This window comes from Oncorhynchus gorbuscha, linkage group LG07 (genome assembly GCF_021184085.1).
Source record: "Oncorhynchus gorbuscha isolate QuinsamMale2020 ecotype Even-year linkage group LG07, OgorEven_v1.0, whole genome shotgun sequence".
NCBI lineage: Eukaryota > Metazoa > Chordata > Actinopteri > Salmoniformes > Salmonidae > Oncorhynchus > Oncorhynchus gorbuscha.
Genome location: NC_060179.1, coordinates 59,849,247 through 59,874,845, shown reverse-complemented (window position 1 = coordinate 59,874,845; position 25,599 = coordinate 59,849,247). Strand labels below are relative to the sequence as shown.

General features: G+C 41.2%; 1 protein-coding gene across 4 annotated transcripts in view; it reads right to left on the bottom strand.

Moving 5' to 3' along the window:
- The window catches only part of LOC124040125 (myosin phosphatase Rho interacting protein), a 67,913-nt gene extending 49,567 nt beyond the window's left edge, over nt 1-18,346 (bottom strand). For all 4 annotated transcript variants that reach the window (XM_046356993.1, XM_046356992.1, XM_046356991.1 and 1 more), the window contains exons 1-3: nt 17,410-18,346; nt 11,931-12,008; nt 3,018-3,083 (exon numbers count right to left, since the gene is read on the bottom strand). In XM_046356993.1, the coding sequence (XP_046212949.1) occupies nt 3,018-3,083; nt 11,931-12,008; nt 17,410-17,532 (267 nt within the window). In that variant the 5' untranslated portion in view covers nt 17,533-18,346. The remainder of the gene's footprint in view (nt 1-3,017; nt 3,084-11,930; nt 12,009-17,409) is intronic.
- Between the last annotated feature and the right edge of the window lie 7,253 nt (nt 18,347-25,599).

The window sequence follows — 25,599 nt, the reverse complement described above, 5'->3', positions numbered from 1 at the left end:
CGAGTCTCCTCATTGCCCACCAGCAAAATTAGCCTACATTTAGGCTATTGTTTATCTGTATTTCACACTATGTTGAGGTAAAAATCTAAGTAAAATGCCAGTATGGATGTCAACCCCAACACATGTTCATGTCATCTTTCCCAATCAAATGCATTACAGTTAAAAACAGCTGACTACCACCACTGATTACTGTATGCTAACTATGCTAAACATAGTATTTAATGGGAGTTAGCATTTAGCAGTCACTTCTAAACTTTAAAAAAGTGACAACTTGTTTCTACATGTTATGCAGCAAAAAACAAATATACCCAAATCTGACTTAATTCTAGGGTACGCCAACGTCCCACCTGGCCAACATCCAGTGAGATTGCAGAGCACCGAATTCAAATACAGAAATACTCATTATAAAAATTCAGAAAAGATACAACTATTAAACATAGGTTTAAAGATGAACTTATTGTGAATCCAACCACGGTGTCAGATTTTAAAATGCTTTATGGCAAAAGCATACCTTAGAATTATTTGAGAACATAGCCCAGCAGACAAATCATTACAAACAGAACCCAGCCAAGTAGAAAAGTTAAGTCAGAAATAGAGAAAATGAATCCCTTACCTTTGATGATCTTCATATGTTTGCACTCAGAAGACATTCATTTATTCAATAAATGTTCCTTTTGTTCGATAGTCTCTTTATATCCGAAAACCTCCATTTTGTTCTCGCATTTTCTTCAGTAATCCACAGGCTCAAACGCAGTCACAACAGGCAGACAAAAAATCCAAATTGTATCCGTAAAGTTCATAGAAACATGTGAAACAATGTTTATATTCAATCCTCAGGTTGTTTTTATCCCAAAATTATCTATAATATTTCAACCGGACAATAACGTTGTCAATATAAAAGGTAAATAAGAAAGGCACTCTCTCTGGTCGCGTGCATGAAAAAGCTCTGCGACATGGCAGGGTCCACTCAGACTGCTCTTACTCCCTCATTTTTCAGAATACAAGCCTGAAACCATTTCTAAAGACCGTTGACATCGAGTGGAAGGCATAGGAACTGCAATATGAGTCCTAAGACCATGAATACTGTAATGGCATTGAATAGAAAACTACTCACAAAAAAATCATACTTCCTGAATGGATTTTTCTCAGGTTTTCACCTGTTATACTCACAGACATTATTTTAAGAGTTTTGGAAACTTTATAGTTTTCTATCCAAATCTACGAATTATATGCATATCCTATCTTCTGGGCCCGAGTAGAAGGCAGTTTAATTTGGGCATGCTTTTCATCCAAAATTCCAAATGCTGCCCCCTACCCTAGAGAAGTTAAGTAACCACATTGTGGGCCTGTTACAATACATAAATCATGACGGATTTGACAAATATCCACTTTGTTAGATTGTTGAATGTGGGCCAATCTGGCAGGCGTTCCATTGACTCCTTTACTGCATCTAAACTGGTATCTCTGCATTGCGTAAGCATACATGGCAAGCAAGGGAAAAGACAGGGTATTGTTTCTCTTTACTATATACAGTAGGCCTTTAACTTAAGGGGTTGGTGTCCGAGCAGGCTGAGGATGTATACGTTGATGATGAATAAAAAACAAACAAATCATATCTACTTTAATTTCCACTCCTCCGCCTAAAGTTTAAACTAAGTAAACGATAATGTGCACTGAGATCAACGCTGAACTCCCAAAATGTTGTATAGGCTCAATTTTATAAACGTTCCTATTGTGGGGGGCCTAGGCGCACAGTTACGGCAACAAAGCGGCCATTTTCCTGACCCAGTTTCCCGGTGGCGTTCCGGGGTGTTCCCTGAGCTGTAGATGAAAAGGCACGAAGACAATGAGGCCCTCCACGTCTAAATATCACGACCAGCTTCACAATGACAGGAAAAAAGTGCAACACTGAACTAATGGGTGTCATTCGCACACAATGCACACTGGAGAAATGGACACACGCAAGCAGTCCACACACACACACACACACACACACACACACACACACACACACACACACACACACACACACACACACACACACACACACACACACACACACACACACACACACACACACACACACACACACACACGTATACATGCACAAAGCGTAACCAGGATGTTTCCTCCCTTTGTCATCACGTGGGGATCCATGACAACATGAAGACAATGATTATGATTTCAGCGATCTCATCTGCACCAAGCAACCACCTGGACACAAACACACAGCCACGGAGTGCGTAGGCCTACATCTCCGCAGCCAAAAGCAGCATCCTCTCCTCTTCATCAATTTTGTTTTGCAGAGAACTGATAACTGGGGTTTGATACATATAAAGCAGGCCCAAAGCTACGGTCAAGGTTAGAAGCTATAGGCCAGGAACTGAAGCTATGGCAGCTTTGACAGTCAGGCAGAGCAAAGTGTTAAGTGGGCCTCTGTATACACACAAGCAGCCTAATCTCCAGCCTGATCTGCCAGTGGGGTTGGTCACCCGTGTCACATTCCCCAGTCACACACACACACACAAAGGGGATGTCATAAGCTGCAAGGGACTCTCTCTAATCTCTGTTCCTCAGTTTCCTTTCCCAATCTGTATTATTCTATCCCTATCATCCCATGTTCCTCTGCTTCATCCTATATTCTCTCTCCCTCCACCTCCATATACATTTTCATGTTTCTTCAGTGTGAGGTTTACTCTGCATTCGGGTGGGGCAGTTGTAACATCTCGCAGCACAAGGCTAGCTAACAGAGATCAGGCTTCCCAGTCATCTCTTTCCCAAGCAAGTACCACTGAATACACAGCCAGGTCATTCAGCATACCGTCCCGTCCTTCACGGACCATATCAAATACTACTCTTCCCAGTGCTAGAAGCGTCACTACAGACACCTTGGCTCTGCGTGAAGCCATAAGGCACGAGAGGCAGTGCTATAGCCTGATTATAGACACAGCTAAGGAGTGCTGTTAGGTTGTTAGAGAGGAGGTGGAAGTAGCATGGCTGATATGACAGCTCCTTACCGATTCGTCCAGGGCGAAGCGCAGGCAGCCATGTTCGTACAGCACAAAGAACCGCCGCTGCCATTTCTGTTGGGAGAAAGAGGAACATCGTTAACACTTAATCTGATGATCTCCTTATAAACTATTAAGAAACGGCCTATAAACTAATATTGTATACAATTTCTGCAGGGAAAGAGGAGCATTGCTATTGGGCTGAAACCAAACAAACACTTAAGCTCCATTATGAACTGGGACTAATAGGGTGTAGTGAACATATAGCTAAGAGATGCTTAAAGATACAATAACATAAATCTGAGAACCCACCGCCTGTAGTCTGGGTACCAGACGTTTTAGCTAACACTCCTTGCCACTACTGTCATTCTTGGTAAATGACATGGAGAACAAGGAGAAAATGAAATAGCTGAATAGAGACTAGAGGTCGACCGATTATGATTTTTCAACGGCGATACCGATACCGATTATTGGAAGCCCAAAAAAGCCGATACCGATTAAATCGGCCGGTTTAAAAATTGTTTTTTATGTATTTGTAATAATGACAATTACAACAATACTGAATTAACACTTATTTTAACTTAATATAATACATCAATAAAATCAATTTAGCCTCAAGTAGATAATGAAACATGTTCAATTTGGTTTAAATCATGCAAAAACAAAGTGTTGGAGAAGAACGTAAAAGTGCAACATGTGCTATGTAAGAAAGCTAACGTGTCAGTTCCTTGCTCAGAACATGAGAACATATGAAAGCAGGTGGTTCCTTTGAACATGAGTCTTCAATATTCCCAGGTAAGAAGTTTTAGGTTGTAGTTATAGGACTATTTCCCTCTATACCATTTGTATTTCATTAACCTTTGACTTTTGGATGTTCTGATAGGCACTTTAGTATTGCCAGTGTAACAGTATAGCTTCAGTCCCTCTCCTCGCTCCTCGCTGGGCTCGAACCAGCAACACAACGACAGCAGCCACCACATCGAAGCAGCGTTACCCATGCAAAGCAAGGGAAACAACCACCCCAAGGCTCAGAGCGAGTGAAGTTTGAGACGCTGTTAGCGCGCGCTAACTAGCCAGCCATTTCATTTTACACCAGCCTCATCTCGGGAGTTGATAGGTTTGAAGTCATAAACAGCGCAATCAATGCTTGACGCACAACGAAGAGCTGCTGGCAAAACGCACGAAAGTACTGTTTGAATGTTTACGCGCCTGCTTCTGCCTACCACCACTCAGTCAGATACTCAAGATACTTGTATGCTCAGTCAGATTATATACACGCTAGATAATATCTAGTAATATCATCAACCATGTGTAGTTAACTAGTGATTATGATTGATTTTTTTGTTTTTTATAAGATAAGTTTAATGCTAGCTCGCAACTTACCTTGGCTTACTGCATTTGCGTAACAGGCAGTATCCTTGTGGAGTGCAACGAGAGAGAGGCAGGTCGTTATTGCGTTGGACTAGTTAACTGTAAGGTTGCAAGATTGGGTCCCCCGAGCTGACAAGGTCTTTCTGCCCCTAAACAACGCAGTTAACCCACTGTTCCTAGGCAGTCATTGAAATTAATAATGTGTTCTTAACTGACTTGCCTAGTTAAATAAAAATTTTTTTTTACAATAAATAAATAAATAAAATAAAAATGTAAATGCATTTTTTTTACATTTAAAAAAAAAATAATAATAATAAAAAAATAATAAAAAATGGCAAATCGGCGCCCAAAAATAATGATTTCCGATTGTTATGAACACTTGAAATCGGCCATTCCGATTGATTGGTCGACCTCTAATAGAGACGGCAACCAGACTGGGGGCTCCCGAGTGGCGCAGCGGTCTAAAGCACTGTCTAAAGCACTGCATCTCAGTGCTAGAGGCGTCACTACAGAGACCCTGGTTCGAATCCATGCTGTATCACAACCGGTCGTGATTGGGAGTCCCATAGGGCAGCGCACAATTGGCCTAGCATCATCCGGGCTTGGCAGGTGTAGGCCTTTATGGTAATTAAGAATTTGTTCTTAACTGACCCACCATATTTATGAATGAGGTCCCAGGTGAAGTTGCCTGGTTTTATTTAACCAGGCAACTTCAACTGGGACCTCATTCATAAATTAAGCTATGGTGGGTTTATAGTTTACAATTACACTTTCATATTAGTATATCATTTTGCATTATTTGACCTAATGATAACTAGCTACCAAGAGGCAAGACCAGTTTTCCCAAAAGTGAACGATGCCGCTATCAATCAAATCAAATGAAAATATAATTGTATTTGTCACATGCTTAGTAAACAACTGGTGTAGACTTACATTGAAATGCTTACTTAGGGGCCTTCCCAACAATGCTGAGAGAAAGAACATAGGGAAATAATAAAAAAGTAATAACACGTAATAATGAATACACAATGAGTAACGTAGCTATATACACTGGGTACCAGTAAAGAGTCAATGTGCAGGGGTATGGAGGTAATTGAGGTAGATACAGTTGAAGTCAGAAGTCTACATACACCTTAGCCAAATACAATTAAACTCTGTTTTTCACAATTCCTGACATTTAGGATCACCACTTTATTTTAAAGAATATGAAGTCAGAAAAACAGTAGAGAAAATGATTTATTTAAGCTTTTATTTCTTTCATCACATTCCCAGTGGGTCAGAAGTTTACATGCATTCAATTAGTATTTGGTGGCATTGCCTTTAAATTGTTTAACTTGGGTCAAACTGTTCAGGTAGCCTTCCACAAGCTTCCCACAATAAGTTAGGTGAAATTTTGGCCCATTCCTCCTGACAGAGCTGGTGTAGCGGAGTCAGGTTGTAGGCCTCCTTGTTCGCACACGCTTTTTCAGTTCTGCCCACACATTTTCTATAAGATTGAGGTCAGGGGCATTTTGCCACAACTTTGGAAGAATGCTTGGGGTCATTGTCCATTTGGAAGACCCATTTGCGACCAAGCTTCCTGACTGATATCTTGAGATGTCGCTTCAATATATCCACAATTTTCTTTCCTCATAATGCCATCTATTTTGTGAAGTGCACCAGTCCCTCCTGCAGTAATGCTCCCCCACAACATGATGCTGCCACCTCCGTGCTTCAGGGATGGAGTTGCAAACCAAACCATGTGCAGTTGCAAACCGTAGCCTGGCTTTTTTAATGCCGGTTTTGGAGCAGTGGCTTCTTCCATGCTGAGCAGCCTTTCAGGTTATGTTGATATAAGACTCGTTTTACTGTGGATATAGATACTTTTGTACCTGTTTCCTCCAACATCTTCACACGGTCCTTTGATGTTGTTCTGGGATTGATTTGAACTTTTCACACCAAAGTACGTTAATCTCTAGGAGACAGAATGCGTCTCCTTCCTGAGCAGTATGACCCATGGTGTTCATACTTGCTTACTATTGTTGTACAGAATGCTCCCAAGGATGAACCAGACTTGTGCAGGTCTACAAAAAAATATTCTGAGGTCTTGGCTGATTTCTTTAGATTTTCCCATGATGTCAAGCAAAGAGGCACTGAGTTTGAAGGTAGGCTTTGAAATACATCCACAGGTACACCTTCAATTGACTCAAATGATGCTTCTTAAGCCATAACATCATTATCTGGAATTTTCCAAGCTGTTTAAAGACACAATCAACTTAGTGTATGTAAACTTCTGACCCACTGGAATTGTGATACAGTGAATTATAAGTGAAATAATCTGTCTGTAAATAATTGTTGGATGAATTACTTGTGTCATGCACAAAGTAGATGTCCTAACCTACTTGCCAAAACTATAGTTTGTTAACAAGAAATGTGTGGAGTGGTTGAAAAATTAGTTTTAATGACTCCAACCTAAGTGTATGTAAACTTCTGAATTCAACTGTATGTACATATAACTAGGCATAAAGTGACTAGGCAACAGGATAGATAATAAACAGTAGCAGCAACATATATGAGTTAGTGCAAAAATGGTCAATGCAGATAACCAAATAGCTAAGCAGACTAACTATTTAAATAACAATTTAGCAGTCTTATGGCTTGGGGGCAGAAGCTGCTTAGGGTCCTGTTGGTTCCAGACTTGGTGCATCAGTATCACTTGCCGTGCGCTAGCAAAGAGAACAGTCAATGACCTGGTTTGCTGGAGTCTGACACATTTTTGGGCCTTCCTCTGACACTGCCTGGTATACAGGCCCTGGATGTCAGGGTGCTCGGCCCCAGCAATGTACTGTGCAGTATGCACTACCCTCTGTAGTGCCTTGCGGTTGAATGCCAAACAGTTGCCATACCAAGCGGTGATGCAGCCAGTCAAGATGCTCTCAATGGTTCAGCTGTAGAACTTCACGACTATGTTGGTGTGTGGAACATGAAAGAACCTTAGTGATGTGGACACCGAGGAGCTTGAAGCTCTGGTTTCGCTCCACTACAGCCCTGTCGATGTGAATGGGGGCGCGCTCGGCCATCCATTTGCATTTGTCCACGATCAGCTTCTTTGTCTTGCTGACGTTGAGGGAGAGGTTGTTGTCCTGGCACCACACTGCCAGGTCTCTGACCTCCAATCTACTAAACTTACCTGAACGAAATATACAAAACTGACCATGACTTGATTTATTCTCATGTCACTGTGATTGGTTAGTCAACATGCAATAAAACCTGTATACTGTCAATGACTGAGATTAATTATTTGCGTTGCTGGCTTCATTAAAAACGTAATCTGATGGATTTTGGATGTCCTTGGTCTCATTATTTGTTCAAGGGCCTATGCAAGGCCAACTTTACTACAGTATCCTGAAGGCATACTTAAACACCCCATTTCTTTTTTTTACGCGAATGATGCGTCTCAACTTTAAACAATGCCAATTTTGTTTAACCTCTTTCTATTCTGTGGCTGCGTGAAATAGCAACCATGACATGAATTCAGCGATGACATTTACTTCATCTTTGTGGCTCCCTGATGAAACGGTAACATCCATTACTGTACTTAGTCTTAGCCAACCTTGCACCTTAGCCAACCTTGCACCTTAGCCAACCTTGCACCTTAGCCAACCTTGCACCTTAGCCAACCTTGCACCTTAGCCAACCTTGCACCTTAGCCAACCTTGCACCTTAGCCAACCTTGCACCTTAGCCAACCTTGCACCTTAGCCAACCTTGCACCTTAGCCAACCTTGCACCTTAGCCAACCTTGCACCTTAGCCAACCTTGCACCTTAGCCAACCTTGCACCTTAGCCAACCTTGCACCTTAGCCAACCTTGCACCTTAGCCAACCTTGCACCTTAGCCAACCTTGCACCTTAGCCAACCTTGCACCTTAGCCAACCTTGCACCGTATACCGAATGTTCTGTACTTTTTCCGATACTAGAACATTTAAAAAACGGTTTGGTACTAGAATTTGTTACCTTCAGTACTCCTGTCAAAAAGTGTCAACAATCAAGCTTGTCTACCAGAGCAGCAGAGCCCTTATTATCGCGTGCACTGAGAGTCTGGGCTGTATCATGTTACATCATCATGCGACACGGCATGTAGACATTTTTAAACACGATTATTGTTCGTAAAACAAATGTCTATACATGCTAGAACACTTTACAATGCAAGAAGATGCTGGTAGCGGACAGCTAAAGATAACATCCATTCACAACCCTCATACTTTGTTTGTGATAATATGCAAACTACAATGCAAAGCTGAGTGCCACCAAATAAGTTATTAATTAACTCGGTCGCTCGCTCACGTCTCTCCCAAAGATGATCAGTGAACTCTGTTAGAGACCGAGCACATTTGTATAAAATAAGCTACTTCTATTAAAATGTTGTTGAACAGTACAATAAAATAAATGTAACCTTTATTTAACCAGCCAAGTCAGTTAGAACAAATTCTTATGTACAATGACGGCCTATACCCGGCCAAACCCGGATGAAGCTGGGCTAATTGTGCGCCACCCTATGGGACTCCCAATCACGGCCGGTTGTTATGGAGCCTGGATTCAAACCAGGGTAGTGACACCTCTAGCACTGAGATGCAGTGCCTAAGACCGCTGCGCCACTCGGGAGCCCTTGCAAGGGAAACAGATTGTTTGTCATCTGTAGCCCAAAGAAATCAGCCAAAACAAGCTCAATAACTCAATGCGTACACACACTGATTATGCATTCACCTGTATTGTGGATAGGCCTAGGCTACATCTTGATTTACCCAGTTTATCAATAAAGATTTACCATTCAAAATACAATTATTACCATTATGTTGTTGATGTTAGAATGGTAAAAACATACCAAAGTCAAATTGATTGTATAATTGATTAATTAATCGATACATGGTGGTCTCTGAAAAATATGGACGTACATTCTTTTTATAACGTAATGATATTGAACTCAAAAGATGCCCAACGATTGAACAGAGCAGTAGCTGAGTTTATCTGTCTGGATCAAGTGCCATTCTGTGACCTGGTAATATGGCTTCTTTTTTGCAGTGGTATTGTTTTGTTATTGTTTTGGTATCGAGTATTAGGATACTAAACCAGGTATCGAAGTCAAAAATCTGGTATCGTGACAACACTAGTACCGTAATTGCTGGACTATTAAGCGCACCTGAATATAAACCGCACCCACTGAATTATTTAAAAAATATGTATTTTGTACATAAATACGCCGCACATGTCTATAAGCCGCATGTGCCTACCGGTACATTGAAACAAATTAACTTGGTCACTATCTTCCTCCTCCTGTACACTGAAACCACTGAAGTCATCTCCTTCGGTGTCGGAGTTGAATAGCCTCAGAATTGCTTCATCCGATGTTGGATCGTTTTCATTGTCGCTCTCGTGACTTTCATCCGGAGGCAAATACCCCGCTGAGCTCATGCTGCCCCTGAGTCAGTTCCTCACGCTGCTGTTTCCAACATCTTATCATCGACTCATTAAGGCCAAACTCCCGTGCAGCGGCTCTCTTTCCTTTTCCAACAGCCAGATCGATCGCCTTCAACTTGAAAGCTGCATCATATGCATTTCTCAGTGTCTTTGCCATGATGAGGGTGACATAATTACTACCGTAATCAGAATGATGGGAAGTTTGAGCGCGCTCGATTTTACGTCACATTATGTGCCGGTGCTCAGTTTTTTGCCGGCATGAATCTTGTGAAAGTGGGAAAAATCCATAAATTAGCCACGTCATTGTAGAAACCGCGAGGTTCAAAGCGTGAGAATAAAGTAGCGGCTTATAGTCCGGAAATTACGGTACTCTCTATTGCTGCTTTTCAACTGTAACGCCAGTGTTATACTTAAGCAATAAGGCACGATGGGACCTGGTATATGACCAATATACCACCACATGGGCTGTTCTTAAGCAGGACGCAACGCGGAGTGCCTGGATACAGCCCTTAGCCGTGGTATATTGGCCATATACTATAAACCCCCATGGTGTCGTATTGCTATTATAAACTGGTTACCGACGTAATTAGAGTAGTAAAAATACATATTTTGTCATATCCGTGATGTTCGATCTGATATACCACGGCTGTCAGCCAATCAGCATTCAGGGCTCGAACCACCCAGTTTATAATAGTGTATACAACCTGATGTTATAGGAAATTATGTTTCCATAGTGTAGCAAAGGCTCTTATTTATATCTTAAGACTTTTTAGTTCACTGTTCTATTAAGTTGTGCTTTTTGTTAACTGCATACACCTCTGAGCCATAGAGATGTATAGAGATCGCAATGTATCAATCAGTCCTCAATAGCGTTGCCCATGTTAAACACGCTTTTTGGCACTAGAGACCCTTTGTACATCTCTATGCTGAGCACACCTGCAACCAATTTCACTTCTTAAATACCTGAGTTCCTTTGTCTTTTAGTTCAGTGCCAAACAATCTAAGCACTAGTACAAAACCTCTCCAACATGTATCCTTTCATTTCTGTTATCTGTGAGTCCAATACCCAAACGTAAGTAACCCGCAATATTATTTACATTCTTCAATTGATCTGCATTTAAAGATGCACTGTTGTTTATTAGCGGTAGGATGTTGTTAGAAATATTTGCATATTGAAAGGATCTCATTTTGTACCTTCAATTAATATTTTACTGCTTTGGAGAAATTATATTTATCATTTGACTACTGGCTCAGATTGTGAAAAGTAATTGTTTAAGATCAAATATGCTTATAAATGTTTTCGTTTACTGTCAGCACAAGTCAATGGAAATTAAGTTTGAATTGGAGGAAATAAAACCGGAGCACCGACTCCCTAAAACAGAACCTCAAGTCTCTCTCCTTATCCTCTAACTCGGGATCACTGTGTCACCTACCTCACCCAGTGCATTCAAAATAGGCAACCTGCCTTATCACATTGCTAGGGCTGACAGTGAGAACTTCTGAAGAGCAACAACCTCTGCATAATCGAAAGTTGCATTGAGAGGTGTTAACCGTCAAAGGTGTAAACCCATGTTCACAGTTACCCATCGTTATGCAGATGCAGCCCCAGTGGACTCGCCCCCAAGATAACGCAGGTTCTTCGGCGCCATGGCCCACCTGGCTTAGCGCAGTTTGTTGAATAGATTCCATGATCCGAACATGAGCGAGTGCTCGGCTCCTTCACGCCACTATGTGTACCCGTATGTGCGCTCTAATCATCGTGACGTATAGCACCAGGCAAATTGGCATGAAAAGGACAATTCGTATGCAGATCTAGAGCCCATTTCTCTGACCATTCGATTTTACGCTAGGGCTTGTGTTTCAAGCGCTTCCATTACACCTCAAAGCTTACTTCCCAAATGGATTTGAAGTGGATTAAAACATCCCGATTGGTCAAAGTTCACCCATCTCCCTCTCACTGAGGTTCTGCTGCCCGGGAATGGTGTTTGTCTAATGTTTATCATGCGACTACAGTGCTATGGAAGAACAGGGAACAAACATACCAACCCATCCCCCATTCCATGTGAGCGCGTGCACGCCTCATGGTTGCTCTTACCCGGGATCTCTGCATGGGGTTGTCAAAGTCTGTTCCCTCGGGGGCCAAGCACAGCCATCCGCCGTAAATAGGTTTGGCCTGTAAAACAGAGCGATTTAGACAATCATTAAAATTGTTGGGAAGCAGTCAGCAAGGAGAGGGCACATTTTGTGGTCCAGATGTTCCTATAGACCCTCCCAATGAGGCAGTTTTCAAACCACAAAACCAGCTAGCAAGCCTGTTGGCCTAATTAGCATTGTTTGATAGACACCATTGCCTTGCATTCAAATGACTTAAATGAAGATTTGTGAATGAGAACAGCGCCTGCTTATAAACCTACATTCACTTCGTGGAAGTTGTTTGAGCCAAAAACCTGCATGTTTCCAATGAAAACACAGAAGTTCAAAAGATGTGGAAATGTATAAACATGGAGCAGAGCTCCCCCGGTGAGGGGTGGCTGTTTAAAATGGCTGCTCTTTGCACTCTAAAACTTGTTTGTCTTGGTCTAACTTTTACTGTTAAACATTACGAAGAAGCAGCTGTCAGGGCTGTTTTGCAAAAAAAAAAAAAAAAAGATCCCTCCTACCTTCTTTACCTCAAAATCCAGACTAGCGTCTTAACGTGCGGAAGAGGAGTGTACGATTATTAGACTGTGTGGGTATTGGCCCTGGCTGTCACTAGCTAGCCCGTGTCCCTGCATGTCTGTCAAATCTATGTGCCTCGTTTCCGCTTGCATAGACTGACTGCCTATAGAGACATTTAATTGGTTACTTTTAACAGGTGATTGGGTGACTGAGGAGATGAACATGCCATGACCTAGTCCTAAGAAATCTGATAAGTCTACCATTTTGGCCACAATGATGACTAATTATTTTACTTATTGCTGATTATCTGCAACACTGAAGTCTACGCCTAGGCTACGATCCAAAATGGATGTTTCCGGTCCTCAGATCTTATATGGGCAATGTTATCAATAAAGTAACAAATATCACACAGGTCTTGCTATAATGCATAACTGATTTCTCCATTCTTCTCTTACAAAACATCCAGAGAGAGCGAGGAAGAGAGAAAGAGCTGGACAGGAAAGAATGAGCGAGACACAAGGAGAAGCAGTGTAAGCGAGCAGCTGTGGCCTGTAGCGATGTTGGTGGGCTGAGGAGCCAGGAGACCTGGAGAGGAGGGACACACCCTTGCACCCTTCCTCCCTCCACACACACACAAGCCTCACTTCCTCTATAGTGGTCCTCCTTTGACCTCACCCTCCCCCCTCAGCTCTCTCCCACAGACCTACCTTCCCCCTCCATTCCAGCCCGCCTCCAACCCCACCGGCAGTGAGGTTAACCCATAGAGATAGGACTCTAGTGCCCAAAAGTCTGTTTTAGCATGGGCAGCACTATTGGGGACTTTCACAATGTTGAAGTAGAAAACTGGGTGGGACTTCCTATGGGTTAAGGGAGGATCACATCATTCCATCCAGGTCATCAGGAGGGATTAACCAATGAATTAAACACGTGAGAAAACATTCCATAACTTCAGGTGGCAGTAAATCGTCAACCTTGGCTTCATACCTGTTCAAACAACACACTCCAAGTGGCAGTATGCACTGTTTCAGTTTGTTTACCAACTCATAGTAGTAGAAGAAAATTGACAACTTCAAAATGGAGATGCTCATACTCTCAGATGCCATAATCGGACAGATAAAATTGCGTCCTCTATCACGCGTTAACCTCTTATTGCCTCCCTAGTACAATCCAGGGAGGCCTGGACGCTCTTCTCTCCTCCACTCATTTAGGAGTCATGCCAAAAGGTCCATTCAAACGTAAGGTAGACCCGTCTGAAAGTTCACCTTACTCCTCCTAGCCAAGTAAAACTAATGCAGAGCCTTTGATTGTACACTGAACAAAAATATAAACGCAACATGTAAAGTGTTGGTCCATTGTTACATGAGCTGAAATTAAAGATCCCTGAAATGTTCCATTCACACAAAGAATATCTCTCAAATGTTTTGCAAATTTGTTGACATCCTTGCTAGTGAGCATTTCTCCTTTGCCAAGATAATCCATCCACCTGACAGGTGTGGCATATCAAGAAACTGATTAAACAGCATGAGCATTACACCGGTGCACCTTGTGCTGGGGACAATAAAAGTCCACTTTAAAATGTGCAGTTTTGTCACACAACGCCACAATGTCTCAAGTTGAGGGAGCGTGCAGTTGGCATGCTGACTTGCCAGATAACTGAATGTTAATTTCTCTACCATAAGCCTCATCAGACACCGTTTTGGAGAATATGGCAGTACGTCCAACTGGCCTCATAACTGCAGACCACGTGTATGGGATCGTGTGGACGAGCGGTTTGCTGATGTCATTGCACACAGAGTACCCCATGGTGGGGGTATGGTATAGGCAGGCAGAAGTTACAGACAACGAGCACAACTGCATTTTATCGATGGCAATTTGAATGCACAGAGATACCATGACGAGATCCTGAGGCCCATTGCTGTGTCATTCCATCTGCCTCCATCACCTGTTTCAAAGATGATAATGCACGGCCCCATATTGCAAGGAGTATAGTTGTCACACCAGATACTGACTGGTTCTGATCCATTCCCCTACTTTTTTTTTTTAGGGCATCTGTGACCAACAGATGCATATCTGTATTCCCAGTACTGTGAAATCCATAGGTTAGGGCCTAATGAATTTATTTCAATTAACTGATTTCCTTAAATGAACTGTAACTCAGTAAAATATTTTAAATTGTTGCATGTTTATCTTTGTTCAGTATAGATAGAACTGGAACTTATAGGTCTAAGACGTCATTTTGGACCATGTGGAATTGATATCTATGTATGTTATTTGAGAACTTGGAGCTCCACTGGTGAGTAACCTGTGAGAAACTCTGTTCCAGTTTCAATCCCAACCCTGCACTTTCACAAGCTCTTCCTCTCCTCCCTCAAATCTTTCCATACCCCTGCCTCCTCTCTCTCCCTGGGTTCACTCTCCTTCCCACTATCACTCCCAAACTGTTCTCTCTGTCTGTATTTCCACCATTTCCTTGCCTCCCACTCTCCCTGCCTTCCACCTTCTATCCTGAGTGGGTTCTCTATCTCACCAACGCCTCGGGAACTACAGAGCAGCGTAGCTCAGCAATAGCCTTGATCCAGAAAAAAAACCTTTGAAACTATTGTCCTATGGGCTACCACCTACACTCTGTTTTGATCTAGAACAACCTTGCCTGACTCCACCGCTGCTGGAAAAATGCTAGGGGAAACACTGCGTGACCAACTAAATACACCAGCATCAAACATACTCTTCCGCCACATTCATTTCCTTTCAGATAACTTTTCCATGTGGGCTAGGCATATCTCTTTCAATGTTGTATTCATGCTGGAGGCGTGCTCGATTGACCGGAGAGTGTGAAAGTTTGAGTTAAACAGAATAACTCACTTTAAATTTAGGGCTCAAATTCAGTTAGACTAATGAGCGCCTCTCTTGGAGCCATGCAGTGTTCAAACCGCATTAAGATGCACCCTGGCTGGGTTAAGTGTCTGATTTCCACTTTACTGTTTTCATTTCATCCACTCAGTGCTAAGGATGCCATTACAGAATATGAGAGCGCAGATAGGCTACATTCTTCCATGTTTATATTTTCCTGTCCAAAATGGCAGTCAGTCATGACTAGTTCCTTGGATAGATTTGAGCTAAACTTATTTTTAAGGGGTTGTTTTGTTTTATGAGATTAAAACTAGCTAGCTGTAGCGTATTGTTTAAATTCTCAGACTCCCCTGGTATGAGAACTCATTACTAGCCCTATATGGATAGAGCAGCGGATAGAAGCATCTCTGGTTCCACTGGTGACGTCATAAAGACCCTGGGAGAGAGCAAGGCTGGGTCTCAGGAGGATTAAAGAAGTGATGTAATCGCTTAAAGATTCTAGTCCCGACTCAGGTGTCCAGGTCTGAAGGGGTTAACCCCGCAGTAATCATAAGCAGGCTTGTCATACACACAAGCAGAGAAATGCAAACACTCTCACTCATACACTACACAAGCAGAGAAACACACATTCTCACTAATACACAAGCAGAGAAACACATGCACACTTTTTCCAATCACACACATTTTGTGGAGGAGAGGATGCTTGCTGGCGTTGCTGTTCTTAAGCCATGTTCAAGGGCCCATCTGGACCTCATCGCATGGGATCAATTATAAGATACAACAGAAACTAGCTAATGATCTCAGAGATAGAAATCCTCTCATTCACTACTTCACTGGCTGAAGGAAACCAGGGGGACTTGTAATACGATTTGAGTACACACAGTATTTCATCGGATGTGCTACCTGTCCCAGACTTGCTGTTTTCAACTCTCTAGAGACAGCAGGAGTGGTAGAGATACTCTAAATGATCGGCTATGAAAAGCCAACTGACATTTACTCCTGAGGTGCTGACCTGTTGCACCCTCTACGACCACTGTGATTTATTATTATTTGACCCTGCTGATCATCTATGAACATCTTGGCCTTGTACTGTTATAATATCCACCCGGCACAGCCAGAAGAGGACTGGACACCCCTCCATAGCCTGGTTCCATTATAGGTTTCTTCCTCTGTCATTTTTCCTAGCCACCATGCTTCTACACCTGCATTGCATGCTGTTTGGGGTATAGGCTGAGTTTCTATACAGCACTTTGGCTTTAAAATACATTTGATTGATTGTGAGGACTTTGTGTAGACCTGCACTTAAGTTGAATTTGGGGTCACGTTCAGGAGGGCACAATCTTCTTGTTTGCGGCCACAGTTATCAGAGGGTGGCAGCACAGTCCCTTAAGTCAGCTGGTGACCCTGCCTGCCAGTCATATGGATGTTTCGGGACAATGTCTCCCAAAAAATTGGACAGGATCCATGATGGGTCAGCTGATTCCTCATTTTGGGAGGATGGTGTTATTTGCCAGTAATAAATGTTATTCCTAACCTGAAGCTGGTCAAACCTCCCTTATCCAAATCTAATGGTCATTTGTGGCTTTACACCAGGGTCCTATTATTATTACAGCTGATTCCTCATATTGAACCAGTGGTTGATCGTGAGAAACACTGGTTTTCTTCCTAGCAGACCACACCTTAGTTTGTCAGACTGAAGCAGGAGATTATACATACATACACACGCCATTAGTTCATCTCTAAAGGAGTCGGTCTTCAACAAATGGTCACTGAATGAGGACACAACCAGAATGACACACACGCTGAGCTATAAATCAGACACTACCAATTAATAGACTTGAGGATGGGAAAGTAGACAGCATGACATGACAGTCAGTTTCTAAAGGTTTTAGAATACTAATTGGAAGTTTGACTAGGTAGCTGGCTAAAATATTGCCAAAATTCGACTGTTACACAATTTGACAGTAACAGCAAACTCGAAACGCCCAAATGGTCACATTGTCGCATAGGTGTTTGTAAGATGTTAACTGCAATGTGGCTACATCATCACAATAACAATTATTTACCTGATTCAGATCTTGATCGGTCAAGAGATGCAACTCCCGAGGTTTGAAGCAGTTCTGACATTTACTTTTATTAAAAATGTTCGCCTGGAATTTTCTGCAAGGGTTCTCTTTCGCTGTAGACATTGTATATCGCCTCCGTTCACCGTAAATGCAAATTAGTTCAAAATTGACGATTGGATAATCCGTTCTGCGTTTCTTTCATCCAATTTGGAACAAGGGCCCAGCAATCCAACGCATGATGACCCAAATAACTATATAAGCTAACGTTAGTGGTATTGAGTTTTACACACAAAACAAATTCAAGGTTTCTATTGTTTAGTTGTACCCAATTTATATGATCCAATATATGACTGCTAGTCATCAAGATAGCGAGACACCATTCTTGTGCGTTATTCAGTCCATGGCCTGCCCTTAATTCACAAAGCCGAACGAGTAACGTTAGCTAAGCGATTAACAAACTCACTAGCTTGTTTTTTTGTAATCATTGACGTTATTGTGCAAATTGCAAAAACAGCAACTGCACATTATAACATGCACCCATTTGACGGAAAATCTCAAAAGTGGAGGTAGCTGGCTATCAAGAGCTGGCTAGCTACGATTGTAGCTAGCAATTGCTCTTTGCAAAGTCTACCACCACTGCTTCTTCGCTGGCTATAGCAGTAAATTAGCTAGCGAGCTGGAAATCCTCTCGCCTAGCTGTTTAGTTTGGGTTAAAACGGTCCAGAATATAAATGTTCAGCGAAATTCTCTCCCCGTTGACACATAGTAAACGGACAAAGCGCCTCTTGCAGAATCATTGAAGCATCAACGACTTTTCGGTTTTGTTTTGATAACCAGCTCCGGTAGCTGCTCCCCTGGTTTATATTCTTCCTATTTTCAGGCGAAATCATTCCCAGTGTAGAGGTCGCGAGCTCACAGATTTGTTGGGCATTGTGAACCGAGTGACATCGCGGTCACGTGATCATACGGCATCATTTCAAAATAAAAGTCCCCTGTAATTGTTTTACTTTTATTTCTGATTTTTAAATCATAAATATTAAAGTTTGAAGTGACTTAAATATAAACGTATTGAAAAAACGAACAATGTATTATTGAAATCAATTAATAAAAATCGATTTACTGTCTAATATATATTTTTTAACTATAAATTATAATGATGCAAATATACCAACACTGTTGCTGGAAGTATTAATGGTTTTAAACTACTGTCAACTCTTAACAGAACATGATTTAAACATGTTTTGAAGAAAACATTTTCACATTTTCCCTGTTCAAGGGAAACTTTTTTTCAGGGCAACAGCACACTCCTCCCATCTGACATTGACTCCTGAGGTGTTGAACTTCGCCACCCCTCCTCGTCTGGGTCCTCTCTAGGTTTCTTAGGTTCTTACCTCTGGGGAGTTTTCTTAGCCACTGTGCTTCTGCATTGCTTGCAGAAGGGGGGGTCTGAGTATCTGTAAAGCACTGTAAACAGCTTTATAAAATATATTTGATTGATATCCACATTTAAACTAAATATGATATAGCACTATACAGCTATTTGCTACCATATTGTTAATTATATACAAGTTGTCTCCAATAAAGTGGGGTGATTTGGAATCCTCAGACTACAAACCAGGAAGATCTGCATCATTTATAGTTTTTGGAGGAAAACCTACTGTTACCAAACATGTCTTTTCATTACAGCATTATACAGTTATGTGTTACTGTACTGTTGGAACTACACATTGTCTCCAATAAAGAGGGGTGATTTGGAATCCTCAGACACTCTACTAATAGGATCCAGTGTCATACCATCAAGCATCAAGGTTTGCGTCAGTATGGTATTTTTTTCAGCAGAAAGCTACTTCCACCACTGACAAAAATTGTGATTTTCAATTAAAGCCTCTTACATCACTAAACAGGTATTTGTTCCTGTACTGTTGGAACTATACACATTTTCAAAGACTGTGCTAATTGGATCTGGTGCCATCCCAGGAAGTTTTGTGTCATTCAATAGTTTTTTTGCGGAAAACCTACTGTCAACTGTTACCAAAACCCTCTTATTATAGCACTATACAGATATGTTCTACTGTCTCCAATAAAGAAGGTGATTTGGAATCCTCAAACACCATATCTGGTGTCATGCCATGAAGATTTGTGTAATTCAATCTTTTTGGATAAAATTCTACTGTCAACTGCTACAATTATAATTTTTTGTCATTATAGCAATATAAAGGCTTTTGCCAATGTACTGCTAATTATATAGAAGTTGTCTCAACTATAGGGGGGATTTGGAATCCTTAGACACTCTGCTAACAGGATCCAGTGTCATACCATTCATATTTACGTCAATAGTATTTTTTTCGGCAGAAAGCTTACAGCCACCACTGCCTTTTTTTTATTTTTACAACAGCCACTATCATATTGTTCCAATAGCCTACTGTCATATTGTTCCAATAGCCTACTGTCATATTGTTCCAATAGCCTACTGTCATATTGTTCCAATACTACTGTCATATTGTTCCAATAGCCTACTGTCATATTGTTCCAATAGCCTACTGTCATATTGTTCACTTCAAATCATATTGTTCCAATAGCCTACTGTCAGTCAATTCAAATCAAATTATATTTGTCACATGCGCCGAATACAACAGGTGTAGACATTACTGTGAAATGCTTACTTACAAGCTCTTAACCAAAAATGCAGTTAAAATAAATAAACAATAACACCTACATTTTTTTTAAAATAACAAGAAATAAAAGTAACAAATAAAGAGCAGGAGTAAAATAACAATAGCAAGGCTATATATAGGGGGTACCTGTACAGAATCCATGTGCAGGGGCACTGGTTAGTCCAGGTAATATGTACATGTAGGTAGAGTTATTAAAGTGACTGATTAGATAATAACAGAGAGTAGCAGCAGAGTAAAAGAGGGGGGGGGGGCAAGCAAATAGTCTGGGTAGCCCTTTGATTAGGTGTTCAGGAGTCTTATGGCTTGGGGGTAGAAGCTGTTTAGATGCCTCCTCCTAGACTTGGCACTCCGGTACTGCTTGCCATGCGGTAGCAGAGAGAACAGTCTGACTGGGGTGGCTGGAGTCTTTGACAATTTTTAGGGCCTTCCTCTGACACCGCCTGGTACAAAGGACCTGGATGGCAGGAAGCTTGGCCCCGGTGATGTACTAGGTCGTACGCACTACCCTCTGTAGTGCCTTGCGGTCAGAGGCCGAGCAATTGCCATACCAGGTGGTGATACAACCAATCAGGATGCTCTTGAGGGTGCAGCTGTAGAACCTTTGAATAATAACCTGAATTATTATAACTTTACATAATACCCTGTATTATAGCAGATCGCTGGTTAATACAGACAATACCCTTCCCTTATTTCAACCCACATTTCTGACCACAAATCAGGTACATGTGCTGTCTGTCCAGTTGATGTAAACTTTCCACACAAATATTAATTTGAAAAAACGAAAGACCTTCACAGTGTAGGTCTGTTGTTTTTAACAGTGTAATAATAATTTATAATTTTTTACGTTTCTATAACAATCAATAACAATAACAGTTTATAGCACTGCAACATAACTGTTTATAACAATGTATAGCACATCCACCAACGCAGGGATGCGTTTCAAGTGCGTAAACTATTTTGTTTTTGAATCCTCAGACCCCTGACTGGGAACAACATGGGGAACACTGCCATCTAGTGGAACGGGAATTCAAATATTATTCCAGATATTATTTAATGAAGAATATTGAACTTTATATCATTAATTCCTTTTCAACACATTCATATTTAACATTGTTTAATACACATTTCGTTGTCCCCTTATTAACATGTACTGATTGTATGTTTAATTTAATTTACCCACTTTGGCAAAGTTCCTATTTACAAATAACCACCAGAACTCAACAATAAGTCTCAATACTTACCAAAATAGCATCAAAAGGAGAGCTTAGGATCAGATCAAAATAACGCATATTGAAACAGGCTAAATATACTACGATTTGTGATATTGTGCTCAAGTAGAGGGAATACTTTTATTTTGAAACTTTTTGCGCGATATAGGTGTTGACGTCATTTAACGTATCCTAACTCTAGCGATTTTAAAAATGGTTCAAATTCAAGTGAACAGCATTGTTCACACTACAACGCTAACTACAAAAGAGTGGAGAACAATAACTAGAGCTATCATTTGGGTGACTTTCAGAGCAATTTGTCTTCCCGGTCCCTCCAACCATAAAACATTGACAATCAATCAAAAGCTCGTTCCATTGAAGCATTATTTATTCTCGCTTCATATTCCTGCCAAACCCACTGGCTCCAGGTCATCTACAAGTCTCTGCTAGGTAAAGCTCCGCCTTATCTCAGCTCACTGGTCACCATAGCAGCACCCACCAGTAGCACGTGCTCCAACAAGTATATTTTACTGGTCACCCCCAAAGTCCAATTCCTCAATTGGCTGCCTTTCTTTCCAGTTCTCTGCTGTCAATGACTGGAACAAATTGCAAAAATCACTGAAGCTGGAGACTCGTATCTCCCTCTCTAACTTTAAGTACCTCACAGATCAGAGCAGCTCACAGATCACTGCACTTGTACATAGCCCATCCATCTACCTCCTCCCCATACTGTTATTTTTTTTGCTCCTTTGCACCCCAGTAACTCTACTTGCACATCTATTACTTCAGTGTTTCATTGCGAAATTGTAATTATTTCATCACTATGGCCTATTTATTGCCTTACTGCCCTGATCTTACCTCATTTGCACACACTGTAGAGACTTTTCTATTGTGTTTGACGGTATGTTTGTTTATTCCATGTGTAACTTTGTGTTGCTTTTGTCGCACTGCTTTGCTTTGTCTTGGCCAGGTCACAGTTGTAAATGAGAACTTGTTCTCAACTGGCCTACCTGGTTAAATAAAGGTGATATATATTTTAAATTAATTATAGGACACTTGGGAGAATGATGATCCACAACAAACAGCTCATGAGAAGGCCATGTTTTTGATGGTAGGCCTATCTGTTAACACCAGTACATTCTGAGAAAATATTCACTACGACAGGCCTGCTAATGTGCTTCTCTGGACCTTGTTGTAACGGTTTTCTTCTGGGGAAAGAGAGGCGGACCAAAACGCAGCGTGGTTACTTGTAAACATCTTTAATAAAGATGAACAATCTACAAAACAAGAAATGTGACAAAACCAAAACAGCCCTATCTGGTGCAACAGAGACAGGAACAATCACCCACAAGAGATCTAAAGAATATGGCTGCCTAAATATGGTTCCCAATCAGAGTCAATGATAAACACCTGCCTCTGATTGAGAACCACTCTAGGCAACCATAGACTTAACTAGAGTACTACTCTAACCACAATCCCATACCTACCAACAACCCCAGACAAAACAAACCACATAAATCCCCATGTCACACCCTGGCCTCACCAAAATACTAACGAAAACACAGAATACTAAGGCCAGGGCGTGACACTTGTAAACTGTCGAGAAAATGCCCTTTGCTGATCCAAATGTTTTTTGAGGAATTAAACATGTATTCAAAACCAGTGGCGGTCAGTGCCTTTTAAGATGAGGAAGAACATGGCATTCATATTCCATTCACCCAGTTCAATGTAAAGGTGATGGGTTTAGGCTACTACATGATACTTGAATTTTCCCTATACCCATCATGAGGTTGCTACAACCTAGCTTATGAATGAAAGTTTACAATGTAGGTGCACACAAGTCGAGAAATTTGAGATGACATAGAGACACATGCAATAGAGCCTTGCACACTCTTGCCTGCATCTAGCTGATAAAGGGAGTAATCACTAGTCCAACATTTGCAAACAAGAGTTTAGTTTGGACAAATTCAGGTATGTTTATCCCTGTTTTGTTCCGTTTGCTTCTGTTTCAAGCAATGTTTTTCAACAGAATCGGCAGAATGAATACACCCCTGATCACGTGCAAACAGTTCACTTTTATAGCAGCCACGTTGTAATTCCTTCTCACATCTATGCACTCTCCTCCTCTCACCTTTTCTTTTCGCTTGTGGACTTTAATGTACAACTCATCAGCAGTATGTGACCAGGCGAAAAAAAACTTTCCAAGCCAAACCATATCATAACCGCTACACAGAACTTATATCATTGTCACCATATTAGCTAAAGTAACATCATAATCAACATAGCTACAGTGATAAAACTAACACGTTAGAAAACCTGATACAATCATGCAGTGACATTAGTGTGCAGCTTTTCATGGTTTGGGCTAGGCCCCTTAGTTCCAGTGAAGAGACATTTTAAAGCTACAGCATACAGTGATATTCTAGACAATTCTATGCTTTCAACTTTGGGGCAACATTTTGGGAAGGCCCTTTCCTGTTTCAGCATGACAATGACCCTGTGCAGAAAGCAAGGTCCATAAAGAAATGGTTGGTTGAGATCGGTGTGGAAGAACTTGACTGGCCTGCGCAGAGCCCTGACCTCAACCCCATCAAACATCTTTGGGATGAATTGGAACACCGACTGTGAGCCAGGGCTAATGGCCCAACATCAGTGCCTGACATCAGTAATGCTCTTGTGGCTGAATGGAAGAAAGTCCCCACCGCAATGTTCCAACATCTAGTGGAAAGCCTTCCCAGAAGAGTGGAGGCTGTTATAGCAGCAAAGGCGGGACCAACTCCATATTACGGGCCATGATTTTGGAATGAGATGTTCTATGAGCAAGTGTCCACATACTTTTGGTTAGTTAGTGTATGATTACATTGTGCATGTATACAGTAAACTGGGAATTGAGCTCACAACCTCTTGATTCACTGTACTTCAATCTTCAAGGTTATGCCACCATGTCCGTGTCACATATGAGTTAATCGGACTATTCTAATCATTGATTTTATTTATTTGTTTCAGCAATTTAAGGGCTTTCTGTACAACTGTCTAATGATATTCCTGAATCACTATGATCAATAAGATATTTTCTTAAGTGTACTTTCAACAGAGATGAGATTAACTTCAAAGTGCACTCACCCTAATTGCTTACACCGATCAAATTGTTTCAGATCCACACAAGTGCCTAGGGAGGAGGGTTTATGCTTCTGGACAGGGCCTAACTATACTGGGCCAATAAACACATGCCTTAGAGATAGCCCTTATTGGTTCAGTGGTTAGGGTGTTCATCATTGGTGCTGGTGGCCTGGGTTTGAGACCCGCTAGGGGAGTCACCCTACTCTTACATTCTAAGCTATAAATAGGTTGTCATTGCCATTTTGATTGCATTTATCCAACATTTTCATTGTTTATCTGGATATTTCATTAGAACACTTGGAAATATTGTTTATTATCACAATATGTATAGATTTCGTCTCTTTTACGCATTTCTGGAACTTTGTTGAAGAGCTTTGTGCCTTTGTGCACAACCTCCAGATGCTTTTTCAGAGTTTGTATTTGACTACAATTCTTTCTCCTCGATTAACTCAAAATAATGGGACCATTTCCACAAGGAAAAGGTTCAAAGCGGGGGTAACACAACTGCCATAGTCTTTAGGATAGCCTATTGGGAAAAGGGTTAGCCTAAAGCATGAAAACCATTAGCATGAGACAAGGCTTTATTTATATATCAAGGTGGTAGAGATATGCTTCTGAAAGTAATATACGGTTTATTTGAAAAATAAATGAATAATATTAAAATATTTAAAAATAGTAACTCATTATATTACTCCATAAGTAATATATTAATAAGTAAATCAAATCAATGATGACAGAATGGTCAAATTAACTGTTAACAGACATGGTGGCGTAGCAGGAAGATCTGAATGTCATGAACTGGGGTTCAGAGTTCAAATCCCAGGTGAGGACGTGTTAATAATTACTGTATAAATTAACATGCACAATGTAATCATTTACAGTGCATTCGGAAAGTATTCAGACCTCTTGACTTTTTCCACATTTTGCTACATTACAACTTTATTCTAAAATTGATTTTTTTATTTTAAACGTTTCCTCATCAATCTACACACAATCAGGGGTGAAGGACCTTGGTCAGGGAGGTGACCCTCTGACTGAGTTCCAGAGTAACTCTGTGGAGATGGGAGAACCTTCCAGAAGGAAAACCATCTCTGCAGCACTTCACCAATCATGCCTTTATGGTAGAGTCGCTAGATGGAAGTCATTCCTCAGTAAAAATGCACATGACAGCCCACTTGGAGTTTGTG